Here is a 27,846-nt window from a genome sequence, read left to right as displayed (position 1 = left end):
CTTTTGCTGTGCAGAAGCTCTTTAGTTTAATTAGATCCCATTTGTCAATTTTGGCTTTTGTTGCCATTGCTTTTGGTGTTTTAGTCATGAAGTCTTTGTCCATGCCTGTGTACTGAATGGCATTTCCTAGGTTTTCTTCTAGGGTTTTTATGGTTTTAGGTCTTATGTTTAAGTCTTTAATCCATCTTGAGTTAATTTTTGTATAAGGTGTAAGGAAGGAGACCAGTTTCAGTTTTCTGCATAAGGCTAGCCAGTTTTCCCAGCACCATTTATTAAATAGGGAACCCTTTCCCCATTGTTTGTTTGTGTCAGGTTTGTCCAAGATCAGATGGTTGTAGATGTGTAGCATTATTTCTGAGACCTCTGTTCTGTTACATCGGTCTATATATCTGTTTTGGTTACTGTAGCCTTGTAGTACAGTTTGAAGTCAGGTAGCGTGATGCCTCCAGCTTTGTTCTTTTTGCTTAGGATTGTCTTGGCTATATGGGCTTTTTTTTGGTTCCATGTGAAATTTAAAGTAGTTTTTTCTAATTCTGTGAAGAAAGTCAGTGGTAGGTTGATGGGTATAGCATTGAATCTATAAATTACTTAGGGCAGTATGGCCATTTTCACGATATTGATTCTTCCTATCCATGAGCATGGAATGTTCTTCCATTTGTTTGTGTCCTCTTTTATTTCGTTGAGCAGTGGTTTGTAGTTCTCCTTGAACAGGTCCTTCACATCCCTTGTAAGTTGGATTCCCAGGTATTTTATTCTTTGTAGCAACTGTGAATGGGAGTTCACTCATGATTTGGCTCTCTGTCTGTTATTGGTGTGTAAGAATGCTTGTGATTTTTGCACATTGATTTTTTTGTATCCTAAGACTTTGCTGAAGTTGCTTTTCAGCTTAAGCAGATTTTGGGCTGAGACAATGGTGTTTTTTAAATATACAATCATGTCATCTGCAAACAGGGATAATTTGACTTCCTCTTTTCCTATTTGAATACTCTTTATTTCTTTCTCTTGCGTGATTGCCCTGGCCAGAACTTCCAGTACTATGTTGAATAGGAGTGGTGAGAGAGGGCATCCTTGTCTTGTGCTGGTTTTCAAAGAGAATGTTTCCAGCTTTTGCCCACTCAGTATGATATTGACTGTGGGTTTGCCATAAATAGCTCTTATTATTTTGAGATACGTTCCATCGATACCTAGTTTATTGAGAGTTTTTAGCATGAAGGGGTGTTGAATTTTATTAAAGGCCTTTTCAGCATCTATTGAGATAATCATGTGGTTTTTGTCCTTGGTTCTGTTTATGTGATGGATTAAGTTTATTGATTTGCATATATTGAATCAGCCTTGCATCCCAAGGATGAAACCGACTTGATCTTGGTGGATCAGCTTTTTGATGTGCTGCTGGATTCGGTTTGCCAGTATTTTATTGAGGATTCTTGCATCGATGTTCATCAGGGATATTGTCCTGAAAGTTTTTTTGTTGCGTCTGCCAGGTTTTGGCATCAGGATGATGCTGGCCTTATAAAATGAGTTAGGGAGGAGTCCTTCTTTTCCTTTTGTTTGGAATAGTTTCAGAAGGCATGGTACCAGCTCCTCTTTGTACCTCGGGTAGAATTCAGCTGTGAATCCGTCTGGTCCTGGGCTTTTTTTGATTTGGTAGGCTATTAATTGCTGCCTCAATTTCAGAACTTGTTAGTGGTCTATTGAGGGATTCGACTTCTTCCTAGTTTAGTCTTGGGAGGGTGGATGTGTCCAGGAATTTATTCTTTCTTCTAGATTTTCTAGTTTATTTGCGTAGAGGTGTTTATAGTATCCTCTGATGGTGGTTTGTATTTCTGTGGGATTAGTGGTGACCTCCCTTTTATCATTTTTTATTGTGTGTATTTGATTCTTCTCTTCTTTATTAGTCTGGTTAGTGGTCTGTTTTGTTAATCTTTTCAAAAAACCAGCTCCTGGATTCATTGATTTTTTTGAAGGGTTTTTCATGTCTGTATCTCCTTCAGTTCTGCTCTGATCTTAGTTATTGCTTGTCTTCTCCTAGCTTTTGAATTTGTTTGCTCTTGCTTCTCTAGTTCTTTTTATTGTGATGTTAGGGTGTTGATTTCAGATCTTTCCTACTTTCTCCTGTGGGCATTTAGTGCTATAAATTTCCCTCTAAACACTGCTTTAGCTGTGTCGCAGAGATTCTGGTACGTTGTATCTTTGTTCTCATTGGTTTCAAAGAACTTACTTATTTCTGGCTTAATTTCGTTATTTACCCAGTAGTCATTCAAGAGCAGGTTATTCAGTTTCCAGGTGGTTGTGTGGTTTTCAGTGAGTTTCTTAATCCTGAGTTCTAATTTGATTGCGCTGTGGTCTGAGAGACTTTTTGTTATGATTTCCGTTTTTTTGCATTTGCTAAGGAGTGTTTTACTTCCAATTATATGGTCAGTTTTAGTATATGTGTGATGTGGTGCTGAGAAGAATGCGTATTCTGTTGATTTCGGGTGGAGAGTTATGTAGATATCTGTTAGGGCTGCTTGATCCAGGGCTGAGTTCAAGTCCTAAATATCCTTGTTAATTTTCTGTCTCGTTGATCTAATATTTACAGTGGAGTGTTAAAGTCTCCCACTATTACTGTGTGAGAGTCTAAGTCTCTTTGTAGGTCTCTAAGAACCTGAAATGAATTAAGACTTTGGGGGACTGTTGGGAAGGCATGATTGGTTTTGAAATGTGAGGACATGAGATTTGGAGGGGCTAGGGGTAGAATGATATGATTTGGCTCTGTGTCCCCACCCAAGTCTCATCTTGAATTGTACTCCCATAATTCCCACGTGTTGTGGGAGGGACTTGGTGGGAGATCATTTGAATCATGGGGGCTGTTTCCCCCATATTATATTATTCTTGTGGTAGTGAATAAGTCTCACGGGATCTGATGGTTTTATCAGAGGTTTCCAGTTTTGCATCTTCCTCATTCTGTCTTGCTGCCACCATGTAAGAAGTGCCTTTTGCCGTCTGCCATGATTTTGCGACCTCCGCAGACATGTGGAACTATAAGTCAAATTGAACCTCCTTTTCGTCCCAGTCTCAGGAATGTCTTTATCAGCAGCATAAAAATGGACTAATACAGCTTGTCTTTCTGATTCTAGTTTCTAATCTTGCATTTAGGTTTTTAAGTTTAATACTGAACACCAAAATTACAAATCTATTAATAGGATAGAGTCCAAAGTTTATTATTCTAAGGAAAATTTAGTCATAGTTGATGGTTTCGTATACTTTTGAATCTTGTGCATCCATTTAAATGCTTTCAATAAGTTAAAATAATGCTCTACAAAATAATAGTATCATTTTTATTTATTATAAGATACTTTCTGTACTACCGAGATGTGATTAAAAGTAAATAAACAGTTTTACTGGAAACCCAGCATCATTCAGTGGGAATGTTTCTAACATCAGGAACAAGATAAATATAATTTATACACACTATTACTTAACATTCTACTAGAGATACTAGCTGGTGCAGTCAGAGGTAGGGGGATCTATATTCGTATTTGTTTATGTATACATAAAAATATCCCTGGATATAAACTGATAGTGATGGGTACCTCTTTAGTGTGAGAGACTGGGTATACTGTTTGTTGTGTATTTTACTTTTTGACATTTATGCCAAATTACTTCCTATTAAAATAAGATCATTTGATTGCATAAGCGCATCACCTTTGTTAAATTTGAATTAGACTATTTCATTGTTGTCTTTTTTTTCTGAGTATCATGCCTATGTTCAGATAATTTTGACAGTTGTACACAATAGGTCTTCAGTCCAAAATACAGTGCAAATTCACAAAATAGTTATTTTTTTCTTTAGGTTAATGTCCCCAAAATGAAACATAAGCCAACCAGGCAACAGAAGAAAGTAGCAAAAGGCTATTCCTCCCCAGAACCTGACATCCAAGACTCCTCTGGAAGTGAAGGTAAAAACATTTATTGCAGACTAATGAGAGTCTAATTTTTTTTAATTACTACACAATTTGATATGAATATGGTTTTTCATATTAACTCAAGAAGTTACATGATTTGGTTGGGGCAGGGTTGAGGTACAAAAGCGATTCTAGATCATAGATAAGTTGTGAGACAAGGACGCAAGGTAAAGAAACAGAAAATGAAAAAGGGGAGACACCTAAATAAAAACCACACTCTAGGGCGAGCGTGGTGGCTCACGCCTGTAATCACAGTACTTTGGGACGCCAAGGTGGGCAGATCACTTGAGGCCAAAAGTTCAAGAACAAACTGGCCCACATGGCGAAACCCCGTCTCTACTAAAAATAGGAAAAAATTAGCCAGGTGCGGTGGTGCACACCTGTAATCCCAGCTACTTGGGAGCCTGAGGCACGAGAATTGCTTGAACCCAGGAGGGAGAAGATGCACTGAGCCGAGATCGCACTACTGAACTCCAGCCTGGGTGACAAAGTTAGACCCTGTCTCAAAAAAAAAAAAAAAAACACACTCTAGGTAATAGCTACCTCTTATGCCTTGTTAACCTCTGAAAAATTGTTGATGGTTCCCTAGATTGAATTCAGAAGCATTTTTTGAGCTTTGAGCTCACTTCCATGCTTCAAAAATGTTTTTCATTTCCAGAATATATTACTGTAGTGTTGGGAAGTGACAGACAATAAAAATATAAAACTTAGGAACTGCTAGATTAAATTGTACTCCATTCTTATTCTAGTCAGATAATGTGTAAACTATCTTGAACTACATTGAGATATAATCATGAAAGGATTAAAGTGATGTTTGTGATATTATGACAAAAAAAAAGAAAAAAAAAAACTTTAAGCCATAGTCTCTGCTGAGTTTACACTGAACTACGGAGCCCATTTTAACCTATAAAGATAACACTAGAGGTGAATAAATGGTAGATTACTAAGAAATTAGATGACAAGCGATAACCAGTTTAAAGGAGAGGGAGCTCAATTCAATTAGAGGGAAAGTTCTTAGAATTCTGATGAATTATTAGGATTTCTAATGGATTATAGCAGTCTAGGCTTGGGGAGTGGGGTGAGGTAACATACTCGAGTAGTTAGAGGAATGAAACAAATAAGGGTTTAAAAGCAGGAGTCACATGGCATCCCAGTGTGTTAGAAGAGAGTATTGGTTGTATTATTGTTATTCCCATTTTACAAGAAAAGAAACTGAGACACAAGTTAACCTGCCTAAGGTCACATACCCCATAAGTAGGTATATGTATGTTATATATGCAGATTTTTTTTAGCTCCTTAATTCACTCTGTCATCCACTTTACTATATAACTATAACGTATCAGCAGACATTTACTGAGTAATTAATATGTGCCAGACTGTATGTTAAATACACCTTATAACAACCCTGTGAAGTCTGGTATTATTATCCCTATTTTTAAAGTGAGAAAGCTGAGACTTGTAGAGAGGTTAAGTAGGATCTGAACCAAAATGGAAAGGAAGGAATGCATATGAGAGGGAATTTGGAAAAACATATACAGCTTGCTGATTGGCAGTAAAAATTTGCAGAAGTGTCGAAAGGGATTTAAAGTTTGGGTAACTAAACACTAACAATAAAATATTGAAAAAAGGGCTCAAGAAGCTGACTTCTTCAGAGGTAGGCAAATGGGCAAGGAACAGAAAAGAGTCATACCTTCTTCAAGTTAATATATATTTTCTAATGAATTATTTCTGTTTTAATTAGTTAAAAAATAAAACTGGTGCCATCCACAATTCAACTGTGTAGTTCTTTAAATATATTTGTAGTGTTCTAGTGTTGCAATGATGTGTTTGAAACTTCAAAAGTGCAGAGTATTCATATTACTATGCTAATCTCTAGGCTACAAAAACAAATGTCCAGGAAAATTTTTATTACATGAGAAACATTAAATTGAACTGTAGATTATTTTTATAGTTTCAGCTTCATTCTAAATGTCTTTTTAGCTCAATCAGTAAAACCAAGTACAAGAAGAAAGAAAGGAATAGAACTGGGAGACATTCAGAGTTCCATCGAATCTATAAAACAAACACAGGAAGAAATTAAAAGGTAATATACTAACAGTTACTATTCCTTTGAGACCAAGGAGTAGTTAAGAATCCTGTTATGTGGGAAATCATATGCAAACTTCATATTTTTATAACATTTAGCTAAGTTAAAATAGAATGTTAGTTTCTATCACCTGATGTTTGACACTTATGAAATTCCTGCATCACTAAAATACTTGGGAAGGGAGGAGAGGTTGTTTTTTCTCTGTGAGGGTAGAATTGGAATCACTTTATTTACTCCTGTAGTATGCTAGGAATGTAGCTGAGTTGCCTGTGGAGGTGGGGTTGTTTCTGAGAAAGTCAGTTAACAAAGGCCTCTATAGTCCCTTCTGTGCATGGCTATTATTTCATTGGAATGCATCAGTTGAAATATTGAAATGCTTCCATAACAGTGGGTAAATATTCACTCTCTGAGCCCTTAAGTATTCCTCTTTGCAGTCTCAGACCCCTCCCCCAGCCCCTACATACCACCCCATTACCCAGCAACTAAAAATTATTAAGTGCTCTGTGAGTGTATAATATCAAATTGTGGGCTCTATGCCAACATTTCTGGCAAATCATTATAAAATTTGTTGTTGCTTATTTTTGTAGAAATATTATGGCTCTTCGAAATCATTTAGTTTCAAGCACACCTGCCACAGATTATTTTCTGCAACAAAAAGACTACTTCATCATTTTCCTCCTGATTTTGCTTCAAGTCATAATAAATTTCATGTTCAAGTAGAAGTTCTCTGCCATTGAATCAGTGAACTAGAAAGATCTGATTTGGCCTGGGACCAGTGTTCAAGTTGGTTTGGTCTTTATTAAAAATCACAATATTCTGAAAACAAAAAACCTAGGAGATAAATGTAGAGGTATTGACTTTTCGTATCTTTTATCTTCACACTGAAACAAGAGCTATCCTATTTGATTATTAAAGTGAGCTATGTGTTAAGTGCCAGGACATTTCTAGCTTTTGTGAGAATGTGTCTACATGTGAGTATAATAAACCCACATGTATACACAATTGTCTCTTGTGTACTCTTACCTGATAGTAGTCTTTGTATTCTATAGTATGTTCTGAGATATAATGTTAACATTGTTCATAACAAAAAATGCTATCAATCTTATAAATATATGTAATCTATTTTCTTCATAAAACAGGCACAAAACTTTTATCAGTAAGGAATTACAGATTGAGAAATGATGGAAAAATAGACATAATTAATTCAATACACTACTGTTAAAATCATTTGCAAAGCACTCAGCTCAATTGTCTTCTTGGAAGGAAAGAAAAAGTATGAATAGTCAAAATGAATACACTGAGAGAGATAAATGGCAAATTGCTTTTTTAAAAGTTTACATAAGATTTTTTTTAACCCCTAGAATTTAATATCTATAGATCCAGGTAAATATATATACTTTTGTTTACATCAGTATAAAAACACTGGTGTGCAACTACTTGGATTGATTATAATACCACCTTAAGCACTTGCTGAAAAAAATGTGGTCAAAATTGATTGCTGTCCTTTTTTCTTATTTTTGTTTTTCTTTCTTAAGTCAGCTGGTTCATAACATAGGCCAAATTCTAGAGATGTTTGTAGGGCATTTGAAGTGCTGATAATTCATGTTTTTTCGTTATGAAAACTTATTTTAGCTTTAGACTCTAATGTGTTCAGTGAATAAGCAGGATACAAAAAATTATAACCAGTATTTTACTTCAAAAACCAAAAAGAGAAAGGCAATAAGAAAAGACACTGTGTGGTGGCCTTTATGTGAACATTAAAATTGGTTTTTGTAAAATGTGCAATAAGTTGAGTATTTACGAAGAGTATCAAGTTCTGAAGTTTAATTTTTTATTATCCTCCCTCTTCTTAGTAACTTCTTTCTGTGGCAAAACCACAATTCTTTAAGATTCCTATTGTTCAGGCTAAGGCAAACTAAGTTTTTTTGTTTGTTTCTTCAGTTTAATATTTTGACTTTGTATTTTTACAGAAATATTTATATTCCTCGAAAGCAATTTTTGCCAAGGTAGTTAGGTTTAGGAATATGTTGTTCTAAAATATATCTTAGAATCCTGAAAGTATAGATTTTGAAATGTTTTTTAATGAAAATGAAGGTCAGAGAGAATAATCACCCCCACCACATTTGCCTTTCTGTAGGAGGAGGCTGTGAAATGGTAAAATTACAATCATTTATGCCATGATAAATACAAGGGTTGATTGGTAAATTATGAAAATCAAAATGATAAAAAGAGCCTGCTTTTTTCCCTAATCAATATAGCTATCTCAAGTATCCTTAGGTTTCTATGAAGAACCATTTCCCATGTTTTGTTGGCAAAATAATGCTGTATTCCATATGTACATGTGACAGGATGTTTTAAATTGATAAAAGCATAAATATACCCAGTGTTTTCATGACATTAGAACAAATGGAGTTTTGGTTATATTTTGTATTTGTCAATATAATGTTTGTATTCACATTCTGTTACACTCTGCCTATTCATTGATATATGATATTCTGTAAATATTGTACAGTTTCATCTTTTTTATGGTTTAGTTAATTACATACAACTTGATTGGCTTATCACAAAAATCATTTCATCATTAAACCTTGTTAACTTTTTTTTATTGGTGACCCACCTCTTAGGACTTTGGTCTTATCCACGTGTATGTTGTTTTCATTTGGTCCAAATAATATTTTATTTGTATGGGTATCTTCTAAGACTAAATAGGTAGTTATGTTCTTTATTTTTAAAATTTCTTTTTAGAGCAAATGTTATGGGTTCTTACCCAAAGAGTCAAAAACTATTTCTTAAGAAAGAGCAGGGTTATTCATGACTGTTCCTTATACACTAAAAGCATGCATCTAATCTAATAGTCCTCTTATGCTTTTAGTTGTATGAGTTTCTTTCTATGAACTGAACACAAAACTCAGGAATTGGTGGCTTAATTTTAGATCAGTGCTTGTACTAGACTTAGTTATATGAATCTTTAAAACACATAATTACTAACTTTGTAGCCATATATGTAATTGACTTTGAATGTTATTTGCCTGAAATTAATCTTCCTTCACACATGGATTCATAATGTGATTTACGGTTCCAAGTTGTCTGAGAGCCTCATGAGGGTTTCTAGGATTTATGACCAGTTTTTTTCATTTATCCAAATGTTATTTTCCGACATGAAAATTTAACTGAGTAATAATTATTCACATGTGCATTTTCTTTTTAGCTGTTAAATGTACTATGCCATCATCCACCATTTAGTAAGATGTAGCTGGCCCAGGACATGTAAAAAAAAAACAATAAATAGAGCATGTGAAATGTTAAGTTACAGCAATAGATATTTTACTTATATTTCATGTTAGTACTTTTTTGTTTTATATCAGTTATAAAGGTACAGTGTACTCTTTGTCACAGCTCAGTTGGCAATTGCATTCCATTGAAAAGTTGGCCTTGTAAAATACAACTCTCATTTAATATTCATGCTTTTGTGCCTTTAAGAAAATATTTTTGTCATTTTTTTGTGTTACAGAACTATAATATGATTCAAGGTGTTTATAGGCTTAATTGTCATAAAAGGGCCATTTCTGTGTGTCACTTTATTTCTTTTTATATAGCTATATTTAAACAATAATGCTATCTTTTATAAGGGTTTGTCTATTTACCTATTCTTTACTCAGACATTGATGTAGACTTGTCAGATTATTCTGAGTATTGTTAACAGTGCCTTTTCGATGGATTTCACACTTTTTGGCTGTTAACTTGTGCCATATACACACAAAATTTTGTGGAAGGCAGTTTTAACTTTTTGAAGAATATCTGTCAAAATTTAAGAAAACAAATGTATAAAATTCCATTTTTTCCAGTGTTTAGCATTTCTAGTAAGCAGTGAGGTTTTCTGTTTGACATACAGTGATGATGGCATTATTGATAAGCCATACATGAGACTGCAGATTATATTGAATCATATTAAATGTACAGAAATAAAATACTAGACTTATATCAAATTTTCCAATTTGAACCAGTGGGGAAAATCCCACAGAAATCAGTAAGTTTACATTTCAGTTTCTATCTTGACTAAGTGGAAAGAGATTCTTTAAAATGTATAACCTGCCATTATGTAATTTGGTTTCATTTTATTCTACCTGTTGTGTGAGTTTAGTATATTTAATTTACTTTTTGTTACTCTTTACATACTGTTTATTTTTATTACAGTTTTTAATTGAAGATGGACTGTTAAAATTGTATAGGACCAGTGTCGTCTTAATATGATTAATATATTTACAAGAGCCACACGAAACCCATGACAAAATGAATGTGAATATTCTTTCTAAAAATTTAGAAAATATCTTTTTGCATTTATGTAATTTGTTTTACAATATCAAAATTTTTCATTTAAAGAAAAAAATGTCATGAAACATTTGAATTGATGAGCCACAGAACTTCAGCTGAAATTTTTTTCACTTTTTAGCATGCTAAATATACATCTGAGTTTAAATATTCTGTTTATTGGCCATTTATAAATACAAGCACTACCACTGGTCAGTTTTGTGTGACAGAATAAAAATATGTTACCTGCAGTGTAAGTACAGCACACTGTCAAATTCTTTTCCTTAAGGTGCACAGTAAATGTACAGATAGTTATAGGCTACTGTTTTGTAATGTAGTACATTTCTAATCTATTATTCCTAACCTATTATAACTGTTTGCAGAGAGAAAAGAATTGAATTTTTCTAATAATCTGTAAAATTATGCTAACTTCTACAAGTAGGCTTCTAAATAAAATTTTTAAAAAAAGCAAACGGTGATCAAGTGACTTTTAATACAATATGGTGACTAAATTAGTGCTAATTTGTTTTAATCCCCCCTTTTAGGGGGATAGGGATAGCTGCAAAGGATGGCAAAGGACTTGAAAGGGATTCAACAGTGAGAATCCCTGAAGTATGCTTTGCTTGGTGCTTTATATTCATTCTTCTCGAATCCTCTATGAGAACTTTAAGAGAAAGTTAGCCAGATTTTATACATGAAGACGCTGAGGCTCAGAGAGGTTGAATGTCTCCAAAAGCTACAGAGTAAGAGTGGTAGCCCACTGTTACTTTAAGAGTAAAAACACAAGTTTGAATCTGTATCTCCATAGTACACTTAAATAGAACTCTAATAGCACTTCACTTCTAAATGTCAGGAATATAATCCACTGCTTGAATCTATATTGAGTAATGTAACCCGAGTAGCACCAGGAAAAAACCCTACTATTAAACATACACGAAATCCATATGAAAGGGTTTTTTTTTTTTTTTTTTTTTACCCCCCTCAGATCACCTATTAGTCTATACCAAGTCAACATCAGATGAGTTCCGAGGCATCATTCCTCTCTGGTTTTCCCCCACCCTCCTTTCTTCTCTCTGCTCAGGGTCCAATTGCTTCTGGCTGTCATTTGGTTTGGTTTGATTAATTGGGGAGAAAAAGATGGGAGGGCCTGCCGGTTCCTCCTGTCTTGTTCATAGCAATAAGGATTAAGGAAAACGGGCCCCTCATTGTCCAACCTCAGTGAAACATCTACAAGATCATTTTCTTGCTAATATTGACATGTTTCTACTCTAGATGATATATGTTGTGCTGTTATGCTAGTTGAATCTTCTGCATCTCACAAAATATCACTTGTGGGAATAATAAACCAGGAGAGTGGTGACCTACCACAGTAATTTGGTGGGTGTGTCAGAGGTGTCTGAACCAGAGCAATTCCATCTTGAATAGGAGCTGGGTAAAATGAGGCTAAGATCTACTAGGCTGCATTCCCAAACGATTAAGGCATTCTAAGTCACAGGATGAGATAGGAGGTTGGCACAAGATACAAGTCACAAAGACCTTGCTGATAAAACAGGTTCCAGTAAAGCTGGCTAAAACCCACCAAAACCAAGATGGCCACGAGAGTGACCTCTGGTTTTCCTCACTGCTACACTCCCATCAGCGCCATGACAGTTTACAAATGTCATGGCAATGTCAGGAAGTTACGCTATATGGTCTAAAAAGGGAAGGCGTGAATAATCCACCCCTAACATGTTTAGCATATCATCAAGAAATAACCATAAAAATGGGCAACCAGCAGCCCTTGGGGCTGCTCTGCCTGTGGAGTAACCATTATTTTATTCTTCTTAATAAACTTGCTTTCACTTTATGAACTCGCCCTGAATTCTTTCTTGCATGAGATCCAAGAACCCTCTCTTGGGGTCTGGATTGGGACCCTTTTCCTGAAACAGGTGTAATATAAGTATTTGAATGTTGAGTGCTAACTATGCCAGGCACTATGCAAAGTGTTTAGTGAACATTCTCCAGAGCTCCTCAAAACCTTTTGAGATTTTTATTTTATATATATTATCTCCATTGGTTTTTTTGGCGGGGATTGTTTTGTTTTGAGACAAGGTCTCGCTCTGTCGCCCAGGCTGGAGTGCAATGGTGCGATCTCCGCTCACCGCAACCTCCCTTCCCGAGGTCAAGCGATTCTCATGCCTCAGCCTCCAGAGTAGCTGGGATTACAAGCATGCACTACCCATGCCCAGCTAATTTTTGTGTTTTTAGTAGAGACGGGATTTCGCTATGTTGGCCATGCTGGTCTTGAACTCTTGGCTTCCTGTGATCGCCTGCCTCGGCCTCCCAAAGTGCTGGAATCACAGCCATGAGCCACCGCACCAGGCCCATTGTTTTTAAAGATGAGAAAAGCAGAGGTCAAAGAGGATGCTTGGTGAATGCCACAGGTAAGGAAATGACAGAGCAAACCCAGGTCTGAATCCAAAGCCCATACTCTCAAGTGCCTATGTTTTAGGCCAAGCAAGGTGGCTCATGCCTGTAATCCTAAAACTTTAGAAGGCCAAATCTGGAGGATCACTTGAGGCCAGGAATTCAAGATCAGCCTGGGCAACATAGGGAGAGCCTGTCGCTACTAAAAAAGAAAATAACCGGGTGTAGTGAGGCACAAAGCGACTTGAAGGCTAAGACAGGAGGATCACAAGCTCAGGAATTCGGAGCTGCAGTGAGCTATGATGGCGCCACTGCACTCCAGCCTGGGCGGCAGAGTGAGACCTCGTCTGTTTAAAAAAAAAAAAAAAAAGGGTTGTAATATAAGAGACAGTATTTTCTGTCTTTGGATTATATACACTAATCCTTGGCCATGTGTTTTAAAGCATACTGTTGATCACCAACGTGACTAATGGATTTAAATCTTCACATCGGCCTGGTGCGGTGGCTCATGCCTGTAATCCCAACACTGAAAGGCCCTGGCAGGTGGATCATTCGGGTCAGGAGTTCGAAACCAGCCTGGTCAACATGGTGACATTCCCATCTCTACTAAAAATACAAATATTGGCCGGGCACAGTGGCGTATGCCTGTAATCCCAGCTACTTGGGAGGCTGAGGCACGGGAATCGCTTGAACCCAGGAGACGGAGGTTGCAGTCAGCCGAGACTGCGCCACTGCACTCCAGCCTGGGCGACAGAGCGAGACTCCATCTCAATAAATAAATAAATAAATAAATAAATGGAATCTTCGCATCATTTCTGCTTAATATCTCTGTGGTGTCTAGAGTTTTATTGTGATACCTGAGTCAAGGAAATGTGGTAAAGCCTCTGCAGCGGACATAAAGCCTGCAATTCATGGCTGTAGCTAGGCTCTCCTCACCTGTCCTGCATCTACAAATTATTTCCGTGACGGTAAGGAGACCAATTCGTGGAGAATGTGGACAGAACATGCGTGAATCCAAGGCAGACAGAGGTTTTGCCCCGGAACAAGCAGCTTCTGGCAGGGGATGAAAGCCAGCTGAGTTCCAACCGGGGTGCCCTCTCCTTCGCGCAGGCCCCAATACCGTGCTGACTTTGGAAGAAAGTTTCTCGGGAGACTAAGGGATTTGGGGGCAGCGGACGCCACTGGAGGGAAATGAATTCACCTAGGGAGTCGGGGAAGGGCTTAGGGTTGCCGCTCCTGGTACAGCTGCTGGAAATCCTCGTCTTTTTTATCTGTCTTCGCAGACAACAGGGCAGCTCACCCCACCTCGCAAAGCTGCGGGGCTTTTCCACCAAGCGGACAGAAGGGCAGCCCTCTCGCCCAACCAAGAAGCCGTGTTACCGGCTTCCGGGTTTTCTCCCCGCCTATTCCGTTTCCGGCCGTTCCCACCCGTTTTTTCGGTCGGCCCCGGTGTTCTGCAAGCAGGCCAAAAAGGGGAAGCGGCCCAGATGCTAAGTTCTATGGCCGCCACAGGGTCTGTGAAGGCGGCGTTGCAGGTGGCCGAGGTGCTGGAAGCCATCGTAAGCTGTTGCATGGGGCCCGAGGGACGGCAGGTTTTGTGTACGAAGCCGACTGGCGAGGTGCTTCTCAGCCGGAATGGAGGCCGCCTCCTGGAGGCGCTACACTTACAGCATCCCATAGCCAGGTACCCGCGTCCCACACGCTAGCCTGTAGCTGGGCACCCCAGGCAGCCTCTGTGGACCTCTTGTCCCATCCTGAGGCTATACGTACTTGGAAAGACTGACCTCGGGTGAAACTGCTGTCTGCTCGGAATTAGAGCCCTGCCCAAGGGAACACTCCTTTACCCCAAATCTTATCAATTCCCAAGACCACTTCTCCCCACTCCACCCAACCGTAGAATCTGGGAATAGAGCACGATTTTTTCCAAGAAAGGAAAAAACTAAGGATGTATCAAAGGAACAATATTCTCATTTTATACTTATGGCTGTGTAAACATGATTTTAATTTAAAATACGGGAAGCCGGCCTTTTGAAAATGAGTTGCTTTATTTCTTTTTTGTACAGGATGATAGTGGACTGTGTTTCCAGTCATCTCAAAAAAACAGGAGATGGTGCAAAAACATTTATTATCTTTCTTTGCCATTTGCTTAGAGGACTTCATGCAGTCACAGACAGAGAAAAGGATCCTTTGATGTGTGAAAACATTCAAACCCATGGAAGGCATTGGAAAAATTGTTGTCAGTGGAAATTTATTTCCCAGGCTCTCGTAACGTTTCAGACACAAATATTAGACGGTATTATGGACCAGTACCTAAGTAGACACTTTTTGTCTATCTTTTCATCTGCTAAAGAGAGAACATTGTGTAGGAGCTCTTTAGAGTTGCTCTTAGAAGCATACTTTTGTGGAAGAGTGGGAAGAAATAATCACAAATTTATTTCACAGTTGATGTGTGACTACTTTTTCAAGTGTATGACTTGTAAAACTGGGATTGATGTGTTTGAGTTAGTGGATGACTATTTTGTAGAGTTGAATGTTGGTGTCACTGGCCTTCCTGTTTCAGATTCCAGGATCATAGCTGGTCTTGTGCTTCAGAAAGATTTTTCTGTGTACTGCCCAGCAGATGGTGACATACGAATGGTGATAGTCACAGAAACCATTCAGCCTCTTTTTTCTACTTCTGGGTCAGAGTTTATTCTAAATTCAGAAGCACAGTTTCAAACATCTCAATTTTGGATCATGGAAAAGACAAAAGCAATAATGAAACATCTACGTAGTCAGAATGTAAAATTGCTCCTATCTAGTGTGAAACAACCAGATTTAGTTATTTATTATGCAGGGGTGAATGGCATATCAGTGGTTGAGTGTTTATCATCAGAAGTTGTTTCTCTTATCCGGAGGATCATTGGTCTTTCTCCATTTGTACCACCACAGGCCTTTTCACAGTGTGAAATATCTAACACTGCTTTGGTGAAATTTTGTAAACCTCTTATCCTCAGATCCAAAAGATATGTTCATCTTGGCTTGATTGGCACGTGTACATTTATACCACACTGTGTAGTTCTTTGTGGACCAGTGCAGGGTCTCATTGAACAACATGAGGATGCTTTACATGGAGCATTTAAAATGCTTCGGCAATTATTTAAAGACCTTGATCTAAATTACATGACACAAACCAGTGACCAAAATGGCACTTCAAGTCTTTTTATTTATAAGAACAGTGGAGAAAGTTATCAAGCACCAGATACTGGTAAGGGCTCAATACAAAGGCCTTATCAGGACACAGTTGTAGAGAACAAAGATGAATTGGAAAAACCTCAAACATATTTAAAAGTACATTCTAATTTGGTAATTTCAGATGTAGAATTAGAGACATATATTCCGTATTCAACCCCAACAGATACATTCCAAACAGATGAAACGCTGAAATGTTTGTCTTTGGAAAGAAACAGGCTAACTGATGATTATGAACCATTACTCAAAAACAATTCCACTGCTTATTCAACAAGAGGAAACAAGAGAATAGACATTTCTTATGAAAATTTACAAGTCACAAATATTACTGGAAAGGGAAGCATGTTACCAGTGAGTTGTAAGTTACAGAATATGGGTGCTTCCCAGAGTTACCTTTCCTCATCTATGCCAGCTGGTTGTGTTTTGCCCGTAGGTGGTAATTTTGAGATCTTGTTACATTACTATCTTCTCAACTATGCCAAAAAATGCCATCAATCAGAAGAAACCATGGTTAGTATGATAATAGCTAATGCACTTTTAGGCATTCCCAGAGTCCTTTATAAATCTAAAACAGGAAAGTACAGCTTTCCACATATATATATAAGAGCTGTCCATGCACTGAAAACCAATCAACCCTTGGTAAGCAGTCAGACAGGTTTGGAATCAGTAACAGGTAAATACCAGCTATTAACTTCAGTCCTTCAGTGTTTGACAAAAATATTAACCATTGACTTGGTAATCACTGTTAAGAGACACCCTCAGAAAGTTCACAATCAAGATTCAGAAGATGAACTATAACATCAGAAATTTTTTTTTTTTTTTTTTTTTTTTTTTTTTTTTTTTTTGAGACGGAGTCTTGCTTTGTCACCCAGGCTGGAGTGCAGTGGCACGATCTCCACTCACTGCAAGCTCCGCTTCCCGGGTTCACACCATTCTCCTGCCTCAGCTTCCCATGTAGCTGGGACTACAGGTGCCCGCCACCACGCCCGGCTCATTTTTTTTTTTTTTTTTTTTTTGAGACAGAGTCTCTCTTAGTCGCCCAGGCTGGAGTGCAGTGGCGCAATCTCGGCTCACTGCAAGCTCCGCCTCCCGGGTTCACGCCATTCTCCTGCCTCAGCCTCCCGAGTAGCTGGGACTACAGGCGCCCGCCGCCTCGCCCGGCTAATTTTTTTGCATTTTTAGTAGAGACGGGGTTTCACCGTGTTAGCCAGGATGGTCTCGATCTCCTGACCTCGTGATCCGCCCGCCTCGGCCTCCCAAAGTGCTGGGATTACAGGCGTGAGCCACCACGCCCGGTCAACATCAGAAGTTTTTAACCAAACTTTTCATCTAACTCAAGCCAAGGAAAGCAGGCATGTGACCACCGATTCTAAAGTCAGTTCAGTCTGCTTAGGAAAATAGTGTAACTTTAAAAGTCTTTAGAAGAAAGGCACTAAGGTCGCCAGACCAGATGCAAATACTAAATTACTTTATGGAACAAATCTAGAGGGGAAGCCAAGATTTGGCTAAGTGTGTCTGTTTTTTCCCTATTTTATGCCTCTGTGTCTCAGCTCTGTGTTAGCCTCTGTGTTTAGGGTAGGGTGTTTCTTTGTAGCTCCTTTTTACTCTTCTGTATTTTCACTCCAGCCCTCCTTCATCGTTACATGTTTAGTTCATAGAATCATTTAATTTCTGATTTGGGTAGGCTTATTCTAATTGTTTTTAATATTGAATACATTACTTGCATTAATTTTCCCTACTCATACTTTGTAAAGCAGTGAATAAAAGGCTCAAATTATTTTTTCGAAAAGCATAAAATTAGCAGTGAATAAAAGGCTCAAATTTTTTTTCAAAAAGCATAAAATTAATTTTTGCTTTTATGTGGTCATTGGTTTATTGCCACCTTGGATAGATTTTCACCTTCGATATACCTTTGAATATATGTTATCTGAAATATAACTGTGCATTGTGAACTCTTTCATTTCTATAGTAAAAGGTTAATACTAGAAAGGATATACAATTAATACGTTCATTTTCTCCTGACCCCAAGAGCTTGTAAGGATATTTCATGTATTTACTGGTTTTTCTTGTATTTGGTGCATAGCCAGAGTTCCACAGTAACAAATAATTTGACAATTTTTATTTCTAATGTTTATTTGTTTTATTTTTTATTTTTATTTCTAATTTATTTCATTTACAAATGTTCATATTTTAAAAGCTTATCAATGTAAATAACATTATGCATCTTGTCATGGACAAGGACAGTGTCTTCTACCTTTATCAGTTCTCTGTAATAGCCAAAACAGTGCTATATTTACTCCAAGTATTCAGAAATGCTTGTTGAATAAAACAGTGTTATCTTTAATTCATTCCTCTAATTACATGTTTCCAATTTACTTATTCAACAGATTCTTACTTGGATTGGGATTGAACTTAGGAAAACTGAAGAAAAAAACTTTCATTACAGTTGAAAAAGTGGTGACTAATGTATTTTAAAAACTATAATATCACAATCTTTTATATTAAATATAATTCTGGTTTTTTAAACATTTATGCTATATGATGCATTATTTTGTTTCTGTGAATATAGAGAGAATAAATGAGCTCTTTTGCTGAATTCATGGATGAATGAACTTACTTTAAAATTGCTGCATAATTTTTTTCTTTTTTTTTAAATTGCCTTTCAGGTCATTTAGTCACTTTCCTTTTTTTGTGGTTGTGTTAAACACTCCTCCATTACTGTAAGCATTTAATGACTTCCAGGCATGCCCAGTGCTTTGCATATGATAAGCATTTAATAGGTATAAATAGTCACTAGTCCAGGAACGGGGGAACCCTGTTGTGAAGTGAGACTGAGTCTTTTTATGTTTGGCGCTTGGTCTATATCTTACACACAATAGATGCCTGTTGAGGACCTATTTGTTGAATGAATTAGTCATTTGGTCCTCATAGATGGGATTATAATTTCTATAAACTCATGGGCAAAGGACTTCTCTACACAAAGTAATCCTTTTTCTTTTCATTAAAAGAAACCCCTCAAAAATAGTGGTAAAACTTTCATGGATTTATCCTCATTTACAGAATGACACTAGACAGTTTACATCACTGAGTTAGATAGGAAAGCACTTTTAAAAATATGATTACATTATACTTACACCTTCTACCACAAAGGATGTGCAATGACCTGCAATAAGAACAGACCACCCCCACCCAAGAAAAGGAACAGACAAAATTACAGTAAAATCTGAATGAAAATTTAAAAATCAAGACCAAGGAAAATGTAAAGACAAGTTAAAATCAAAATCAAGATCATGTTTCTATTTTGTACTGCTGCATAATGAATAATCCCAAAACTTAGTTTTTTGAATTATTATGTTATTTACTTGTGATTCTGGGGGTTGACTGGGCTTAACTGGACAATTTCCGCTGTATTCTATTGTTTAGCCATCATAAGTATTACCTGAGGTTCAAGGGAGAAGAATGCAGGCCCCACCACTCAATGGGAACAGTGTCAGTGTCACATCATAAGAGCATGTGGGATGGGATATATTGAGGCAGCTATCTTTGGAAAATACAATCTGCTGCACCATGGGAGGGAAAAGACATACGCATTAACTTCTCAGCTGCGTTTCTTTTTATTATTAAGTTACATGTCGATCCACCTCCCACAAACATATTTTCTCCAATAATCATTATAGACCTTCTTATTTTTTCTCCTTGGGCCAGCATGAGCCATTTTTATTTTCAAAGCAATAGACACTAAATAGTTAAACTTGAACATCCTTGAACTGGTTCAGCCAGGGATGCTATTTAATCATGTTGTACAGGAATTGCCATGTTATCCACATTTCAGACTAAAAGGGAAGGGGAAGAAGAATGCAGTTTGAGCTTGAACTTTTATCAGAAATTGCCCATCCCCTCCCAAAAGAAGTAGAATATGCCTTTCCCATCATCACAGCTTAGCAGAGAAAACAAAAACTACAGCTCACAAACTATGTATATGTATGTATATATAGTTATTAATTGCAACTTTGTCATAGCAAAAGATTGCTAACAGCCTGAAAGCTAGATGAATTCACAAAGAGATAGAGGCAATGATTTGGAGGGGTGGGGGTGTCTCCTACCAATCAGGAGGAGGTAGGAAGATTTCTCAATGTCATTTTGATTTTTGAACCAATTGAATATTACCTATACAAAAATGAAATAAAATTTTAAAATAGATCTAGTGCGAGCATATAGAGAATACTCTCCAAATAGTAATTAAGTAATAAGGACCCTGATCTAAGGAAATGCAAGATCAGCATGGAAGAAAAACTATGTGAGAGACACCCTAACAAATAAGTAGAACTTTGACAATAAAAGATATACACCTAAAAAAAAGGAATATTCTCTTAGCTACACCTGGCTTAGGATTGTCTCACTAGTTCTTGAAATATGAGAACATCCTCACTTGGCAGGCTGCAAAGAGATGTGAGCTATGGAAGAGTGCCAGCAAGTAGTGCTTCATTCTCTTGTGGGAATTTCCACAGTGCAGGGTCTGGCTCTCCCTTATGCAGACTCACCATCAGATTTTTGTCAGCACACTGGTTATGGCTTTGTCTCAGGGGCTAACTCGCACGAAGCTTGTGAATGTGATAAATTTATTTACAGTGAGAACTCTCCCAGGAACTAGAATATTCCAAGTCCATATGGCCAATCTTTCCTTTGTGTGTGGACCTCTATGGGAAGTCAAACAATAATTAGGTGCTTGCTCAGTAAGCGTGGAATCAGAACAAGAGAAATCAAATGAAATATATGGTCCTGTTTCCAGTCCATTCATGCTCCAGTTCCCCATGGCATAGTCCTGGCCTTCCTCTACCTACAGTTGCTTCCTAGGAGAGCCTATCCATCCATGATGGCTTGGGTGCCAATAGATGCTGATAATCCCAAATTATATATTTCCAACCTAGACCTCTTTGAATTCTCAACTCATTTATCCACCTGCCAACACAGTCTCCACTTGGACGCTCACCCTTAACATGCCCAAAATAGAATTGCTATTTCCCATATCCTAACCCTAGCCCTCCCACTGTCGTCCCATGTCTGTTAATGGTATCACCCACCTCCCACCTGCTCAGGACAAAAACCTAAGAAGCACATTGACTTGTCTTCATGCTCCACAACCAATCTATCAGCAAATCCTGCTGGCTTCAAATGCAAAATGGGTTTCAGATCCACTCATTTCTCACCATTGCCATTCCAGCCCAAACCACTTCATCTCACCTGCACCAGCTCATAATGGTCTTACAGTTCTCTAGAGTGATTCACCCCAACTTTATTTAAAAATTTAAACCCACAAAAAAGTTGAAAGAGTACAATGAAACCTTCATCTAGATTTGCCTATTAACACTTTACCCCCTTTGTGCATGTACACACATGCACACACACACACATTTTACTGAACCAATTGAAAGTAAGTTGTAGAAAGCATTATACTTTATCTTTCAATACCTCAGTATGTTTCCTACGAATAAGAAGTTTCCCCTACATGACTGATTCTTTTGAAATGCAAATTATGGCATGTTCCCCTGCTCAAAGTCCTCCAACGATTTTCCCTCACACAGAATGCAATCCAAATTTGTCATAATTTACAAGGCTTAGCGTGACCTGACCCCCACCTATTCCTTAGATCTCATAGTCTACCAGTCTCCCTCTAGCTTACATTCCACCAGTTTACACTTACTGTCTCTGTCTGGATAGGTAACACCATATTGAAATCCCCAAATCTCACAGGCTTAAAACAATAGTCAGGCATGGTGGTGTGTGCCGGTAGTCTCAGCTACTCAAGAGGCTGAAGCAGGAGGATCCCTTGAGCCCAGGAGTTTTGAGTCCAACCTAGGCAACAAAGCGAGAGCCCATTTCCAAACAAAACAAAACAAAAACAACCACAATACAAATAGCTGTTACTCACATTACATGTCTACTAGAAGACAACTAGTGATTCTGTTTCCTTCCTTACTGCTAGATCTAGGCTGATGGAGCAGCCACTATCGCGCATTGGTGATTGTTGATCGTACCAGAGAGGGAAAAGAGCTCTAGAGCGTCTTACATTGGTTCTCTCTGTAAATGGAACATCTTATTTTCGCTTATGACTCTGTCCAGAACTAGTCACATAGTCCTATAGACATCCACAGAAGAACCAGTGGTGCAATCCTATCTTGTGCCTAGAAGGACGGAGAACCAGAACATTTGGCAAACAACACACACGCCAAACTGGCCTTTCTGTTCCCTGAATACACAAGTTTATTCCAACCTCTGAACTTGCCATTTCCTGTTCTGTCAGCTTAGAACTCTTTAACTCTGATCTCTGTATGGCTCTCTTCCTCACTTTAGGCAGCTATCTCTGCTTAAATATCACATTCTTAGCAGTGCCTTTCTTGACACCCAATCTAAAATAATACCTTATTTCTTCCCCAAAACCTCCCTCCTTCACTATATCTTCCCACCTTGTTAAGCACTTGTTTTTTTTTTTTTTTGAGACGGAGTCTTGCTCTGTCGCCCAGGCAGGATTGCAGTGGCGCGATCTGGGCTCACTGCAAGCTCCGCCTCCCGGGTTCACGCCATTCTCCTGCCTCAGCCTCCCGAGTAGCTGGGACTACAGGCGCCCGCCACCTCGCCCGGCTAATTTTTTTGTATTTTTTTTAGTAGAGATGGGGTTTCACCGTGTTAGCCAGGATGGTCTCGATCTCCTGACCTCGTGATCCACCCGTCTCGGCCTCCCAAAGTGCTGGGATTACAGGCTTGAGCCACCGCGCCCGGCTGTTAAGCATTTTTTGAAGCACAAACCTGATGTCATTGGTGTATGGTTTATTTTTTAATTGACTGCCTTTCCCACCAGAGTATAAACATGAGGATTTTGACTTATTCGCCTCCGTATCTCCAGCGTGTAGGATAATGCCTGAGGTAGTAAGGACTCAATAAAGTTCAGTGAGTAAATGAAATAATTAATAGGTCTAGACCAGTTGAAAAGCCTGATTAAAGCTGCCTTTCCCTGAGCAGTAATTGGATGGATCCAATTTGCCTCAATGACTCCATTTATGTAGACTTCCAATGCTACTTAAATTCTGATGGACACAGCTTTTTTAAAATACCAGCTTACTGCAGAGTCCCACCAGCTTTGAAACCATTCTGTCTAAAGGTTACTTAACATGTCTCTGTTGCTAAACAATTATGTGTTAATTTCAAAGAGTCTCTCTCTGCAAGAAATTTTATTTCCAAATTTTTGCCAGAAGCATCACTGTAGTCCCATGTATTGATGGTATATTGTGGTTGAATCATGCTTTGCTCAGGTTAATGGTATGGTAAAATATGCATAATTCTTACAGTCTCTGTCATTCACAACCATTTTTTTGGAAGCTTGTACTTAGCAACAAGGAAAAGAGGTGGGGGATCCTCATCCCTGCTATCACCAATTACAGATCTTATTATAAAGAGATATCTGGGTAAGAACCTCCCTGATCACTGCAGCCAATGTTCTTGTGCCTCAACTGAATACAACTACTTACCGATTGGGTGTGCTCCATGAGCTACTCATGGGGTTTCTCATTATGAGCTCCATTGTCTGTGTTCTAATATAGGGAAATCTTGGCTGCAACAAAAGAGATGTCTATTTTTTTTAAGCAGGGAGCTCCCATGGTATATTTAGTCATCATACATTTCTGAAGACTACATTTATGCAAACTTCCTGAGAGTTCACTTGTTTTTTCTTCACAATTTACAAATCTTTTTTGTACTGAATAAACTCCCATACTGAATTCCTCTAATTTGTATTATGTGTCTTGCAATTTAATTTGCAATGTTAGTCTTAATAATTAGTTTGACGTTCTTACCCAATCTTCCAGATAGTAATTCCTACATGAGCATTAACCAGTGATAACTTGGGCATGAATTGAGAAGGGAGTTGTCTAATGTGCTCCTTGAAAATACTTTGTTGGTTATTTGGGGGAATAAATTTCTATTATTTGCAATATTTTACTCTAACCCTTTTGAGAAATGAGAGACAGAGAGAGAGAGATCTTTTAGATATGTATCAGAGGAAATAGAATGAATTGCATAGCTATAAAAAAAGAGGGACATTTTACAGATTGTGTTTATTTTCTATGCTTTGAAGCATGGTGTAGTGAAAAAAACACAGTCTTTGAAATCAAACAGATCAGTGTTGCCATCCTGGCTCTACCAGTTACCAGTTGTGTAACTTTGGACAAGTTACTAAATACTTCTGCCTTTATTTCCTCATCTGTGAAATGGCAATAATAGTACCTACCTTACATACCTGTGGTGAAGATTTAACAAAGATATCTTATAAGAAGTGTATGATGGTAAATACTGAGTGTCAACTTGATTGGATTGAGGGATACAAAGTATTGATCCTGGGTATGTCTGTGAGGGTGTTGCCAAAAGAGATTAACATTTGAGTCAGTGGGCTGGGGAAGGCAGACCCATCCTTAATCTGGTGGGCACCATCTAATCAGCTCCCAGCAAATGTAAAGCAGGCAGAAAAATGTGAAAAGGAGAGACGGGCCCAGCCTCCCAGCCTCCATCTTTCTCTCATGCTGGATGCTTCCTACCCTTGAGCATCAGACTCCAAGTTCTTCAGTTCTGGGACTCGGACTGGCTCTCCTTGCTCCTCAGCTTACAGACAGCCTATTGTGGGACCTTGTGACCGTGTAAGTCAATATTTAATAAATTCCCAGATATATGTGTGTGTGTGTGTGTGCGCGCACGTGCGTGTGTGTAAAACTCCCCTTTATATCTATTCATATATATATATATATATAAAATCTCCTATTAGTTCTGTCCCTCTTAGAGAACTCTAACACAAAGTGCCTCGCACAATGCCTGCCACATTATTAAGAGCTTAATATTAGCTTTATTTCTTCCTTTGGTTGACTATACTTTTTTAACTTTACCCCCCTTCCTCCAGTCTTTCAGTTATACTAGCTATTCTGTGTCCTAAGTGTGGCATCATGGGAATAGGAGAAACCTTTGAGATCCATGCCAGCATGGACTATGGATGTTACAGTTGTCGCAGAAATGTGTTTTGGCAGACTGTATTTTCCTCCATATTTCCCTTGCCACATGGTCTTCTTAACAGTATGACCTACACACTCCTCCCATAGAGCAGTGGAGTCTGTGTCCCTTTCTGTTAAACCTGAACGAGCCCTTGAGACAGCCTTGCCCAATTAGACTATAATGAAAGTGACACTGTGTAATTTAGATTATGAATGGGAATATTGAACCTCCTAAATCCCTTGACTTCTTACTTTTGGAACCCAACCACCATGCTGTAAGTAAGCTCAAGCAGCCCAAGGAGAGGCCCACGTAGAGAGGAACCAAGGTCCCAATTCACAGTCCTGGCAAAATTTCCAACCAATATCCAAGCACCAAATTTCTAGTCATTTGAGTGAGTCTTTGAAGTGGCTCCCCCAAGACCCAGAATATAGGTTTTCTTCATGTGAGTTCTGCCTATCCCCACCTAAAATAATTATATTAGTACAAGAAGAAAACTTTCCTGTTATATTTTAAGAATTTGATCTTATGAGTAAGTCAGCAAGTATGTTATTCAGCTGGAATGCACAGATAGAGCGGCACATGTTGTCAAAACATTGACATACTTCTGATTTGGTTTTGTAAATAGCTACTGTCTTGAGCCTCCCAAGTGCCACCATCCTTTCTCACATCTTTTCCTGCCATCCTGGCTTTACAGCCCCTCTCCCCAGACCCTGTGGACTACCCCACAACTCAGGTTAATGCCTGGCTCAATAGAGGGACTTCCAGAGATTCTGCCTCAGTTCTTCGGTGTCCACTCTGATGAAGTGTTAGACATGCCATACTGGTTTAAGGATTTGGAGTATCATTCCTTAATATGGTGTGTGTGTGCACATGCATGTGTATATGTGTAATATACACATTTATGTGATCATGCCACACATACTGCTTTTCAGTGCTTTGTTTTCTTTTGCCTTTCTGCTTATCTCCCCACTCTTTTCTGCTCCTCCCTTCACTTTGGGTCCCAGCCACCACCCCTGAACCCAAGTAATCCTGTGAAATACCTACCTGATGTTGTACCACACATTTCACTGTGCTGCTTATAAAATCATATACAAGCATGTGTGTACATATTCTTATATGTTTATTTGGATTGTTTTTGTCCTACTTGGTTGAGATTCCTCTTTGCTTCTTGTCACACTCACTGCCCCCCAGGGAAGGCAAAGGGACTTACTTGTTGGGTTGGGTGGAAGAACAGCACATGCTTGGCTCAACGTTCACTTTCTTTCTCTTAGTTAAAGAAGGGAAGCATGGTCAGCTTTACTGTCATAGGCCTGGAACAGGAGTCAGTGCTGTTGGGGATCATGACTGCATTTGGTCTGATTTAGAGAGGGAGCATGGACCAGCCTGTTCGATTTAGCACCTAGGGCCTGCTATTCAGCATAAGCGTTATCCGGAGTTACTGTAGTTTTTCCAACTCCCTCAAGCTTGACTCCCCTGTCTGCCTCCCAGTGGGAGTAGAGTTATTTATTGGTTCCTCTAAAACCCCATAATCAACAGATATCACCAGCCTTATTTTTAAGACAGAGTCTGACTCTGTCACCTAGCCTGTAGTGCAGTGGAATGCAAACACGGCTGAACTGCAGGCTGAACTTCTGGGCTCAAGTGATCCTCCACCTCAGTGCACACCACCATGCCTAGCTAATTTTTAAATTCTTTGTAGAGATGAGGGTCTCACCATGTTTTCTAGCCTGGCCTCAAACTCCTGGCCTCAGGTGTGAGCTGCACCCAGCCAATAACCCAGCTTTAAAAGGAGTCACTGGCATGGGCTTAATTTAGCCAAAGAGACCCAAATGCTGTTATTTGGCATAATATTAATTTTTTTCCAGCTCCAGGATGAGTTGAGACTCTTAAAAAGCCAAATTATTGAAAGAACCAGTGTTCCATGTTCTGTGCCACTGAATAAAAATGGCTTGATTAAACCTACTGCACATATAGAAAGATGAAATCAGAGACAATCTCTTCAGGTTGCAATCCCGAAGCTTGTCAAGGCCCAGCAGTATTCCTGCTTTTGGATGCCATGAAATTCCTCTACTTAAGTTATCTCAAAGAGTCTAATACTTGTAAGAAAAGAAACCAATGAAAATGCTTTAATGAAGAAAGTAAAAATATGGAAAGATTAGACAGAAGGAATATTTTATGAATTTGATTAGGTAAACAGAAGGAGTCAGGGAAGAAAGTGGAAATGAGTTATTCCAGGGTGATGGGATGAAAATATTGGGTCTAATTAGGGTAGATTAGAAAACCACTAAGCACCAAGCATATAAATAGCTTACAATGGCTAATTAGGTATGACTAGAAGCTACATCAAAACTCTCATTAGTTAAATGCTGCCAGGTTCCATTATGATTGAGTATGTCCAAAAAAGGGCATGTATGACCAAAGTAGTAGTAGATGATACAAGTTTTAAATTTGGTGTGTCTTGTGTTTTGTGTAAGAAATCTTTGACTACTCCAAAGTTTGGGTCTTTGAAATGGTACTAAGAAATCTCAGAAAAATACTGAATTTGGGTAATTTCTTCATAAATGCAAAATATAAGTATTTAAATATATTTTAAAATAATATATGTTGATGCATATAAATATTAAATATCTGTAAAATTGAGAAATCTAGTATAATCCACTCACACTATGAAAACTATCTTACAATGCCATAATGATGAACTGAAGAAAAAAGTCACTTTCAAGTTATCTCTTTTCTAACTCATAACAAACTTGATTTGATCTATTCTTCCAACAAAACGTCTTCATGGAAATGCTTTAAATAGCAAAGCACAATTAAAATTCTTCATTAGAATTGCCGTTT

General features: G+C 38.2%; 2 protein-coding genes across 5 annotated transcripts in view; both read left to right on the top strand.

Moving 5' to 3' along the window:
• Positions 1–10,811, top strand: part of OSBPL8 (oxysterol binding protein-like 8) — a 227,349-nt gene extending 216,538 nt beyond the window's left edge. For all 3 annotated transcript variants that reach the window (XM_011981382.1, XM_011981379.1, XM_011981381.1), the window contains 3 exons: positions 3,833–3,938; positions 5,925–6,027; positions 6,618–10,811. In XM_011981382.1, coding sequence (XP_011836772.1) covers positions 3,833–3,938; positions 5,925–6,027; positions 6,618–6,750 — 342 coding nt within the window. In that variant the 3' untranslated portion in view covers positions 6,751–10,811. The remainder of the gene's footprint in view (positions 1–3,832; positions 3,939–5,924; positions 6,028–6,617) is intronic.
• Positions 10,812–14,155: 3,344 nt separating this feature from the next.
• BBS10 (Bardet-Biedl syndrome 10) lies at positions 14,156–16,773 on the top strand. Of its 2 annotated transcripts, XM_011981378.1 has the most exons (3): positions 14,202–14,267; positions 14,299–14,428; positions 14,808–16,773. In XM_011981378.1, the coding sequence occupies exons 2-3, from the start codon at positions 14,316–14,318 to the stop codon at positions 16,771–16,773; spliced, it is 2,079 nt and encodes a 692-aa protein (XP_011836768.1). In that variant the 5' UTR covers positions 14,202–14,267; positions 14,299–14,315. The 2 variants fall into 2 exon arrangements, with proteins under 2 accessions (XP_011836767.1, XP_011836768.1); XM_011981377.1 differs by having other exon boundaries at positions 14,156–14,428.
• The last annotated feature ends 11,073 nt before the right edge of the window (positions 16,774–27,846 follow it).

Source organism: Mandrillus leucophaeus, unplaced genomic scaffold (genome assembly GCF_000951045.1).
Source record: "Mandrillus leucophaeus isolate KB7577 unplaced genomic scaffold, Mleu.le_1.0 Scaffold225, whole genome shotgun sequence".
NCBI classification, from domain to species: domain Eukaryota; kingdom Metazoa; phylum Chordata; class Mammalia; order Primates; family Cercopithecidae; genus Mandrillus; species Mandrillus leucophaeus.
The sequence above is the reverse complement of the archived record's forward strand: the minus strand, read 5'-3'. Positions and strand labels throughout refer to the sequence as shown.

Excerpts from the sequence above, each read along its gene's own strand:
- BBS10 (XM_011981377.1), top strand. The coding sequence starts at position 14,232 with ATGCTAAGTTCTATGGCCGCCACAGGGTCTGTGAAGGCGGCGTTGCAG. Across the intron at positions 14,429-14,807 it reads TTACAGCATCCCATAGCCAG|GATGATAGTGGACTGTGTTT; the intron begins GTACCCGCGTCC and ends TTTTTTGTACAG.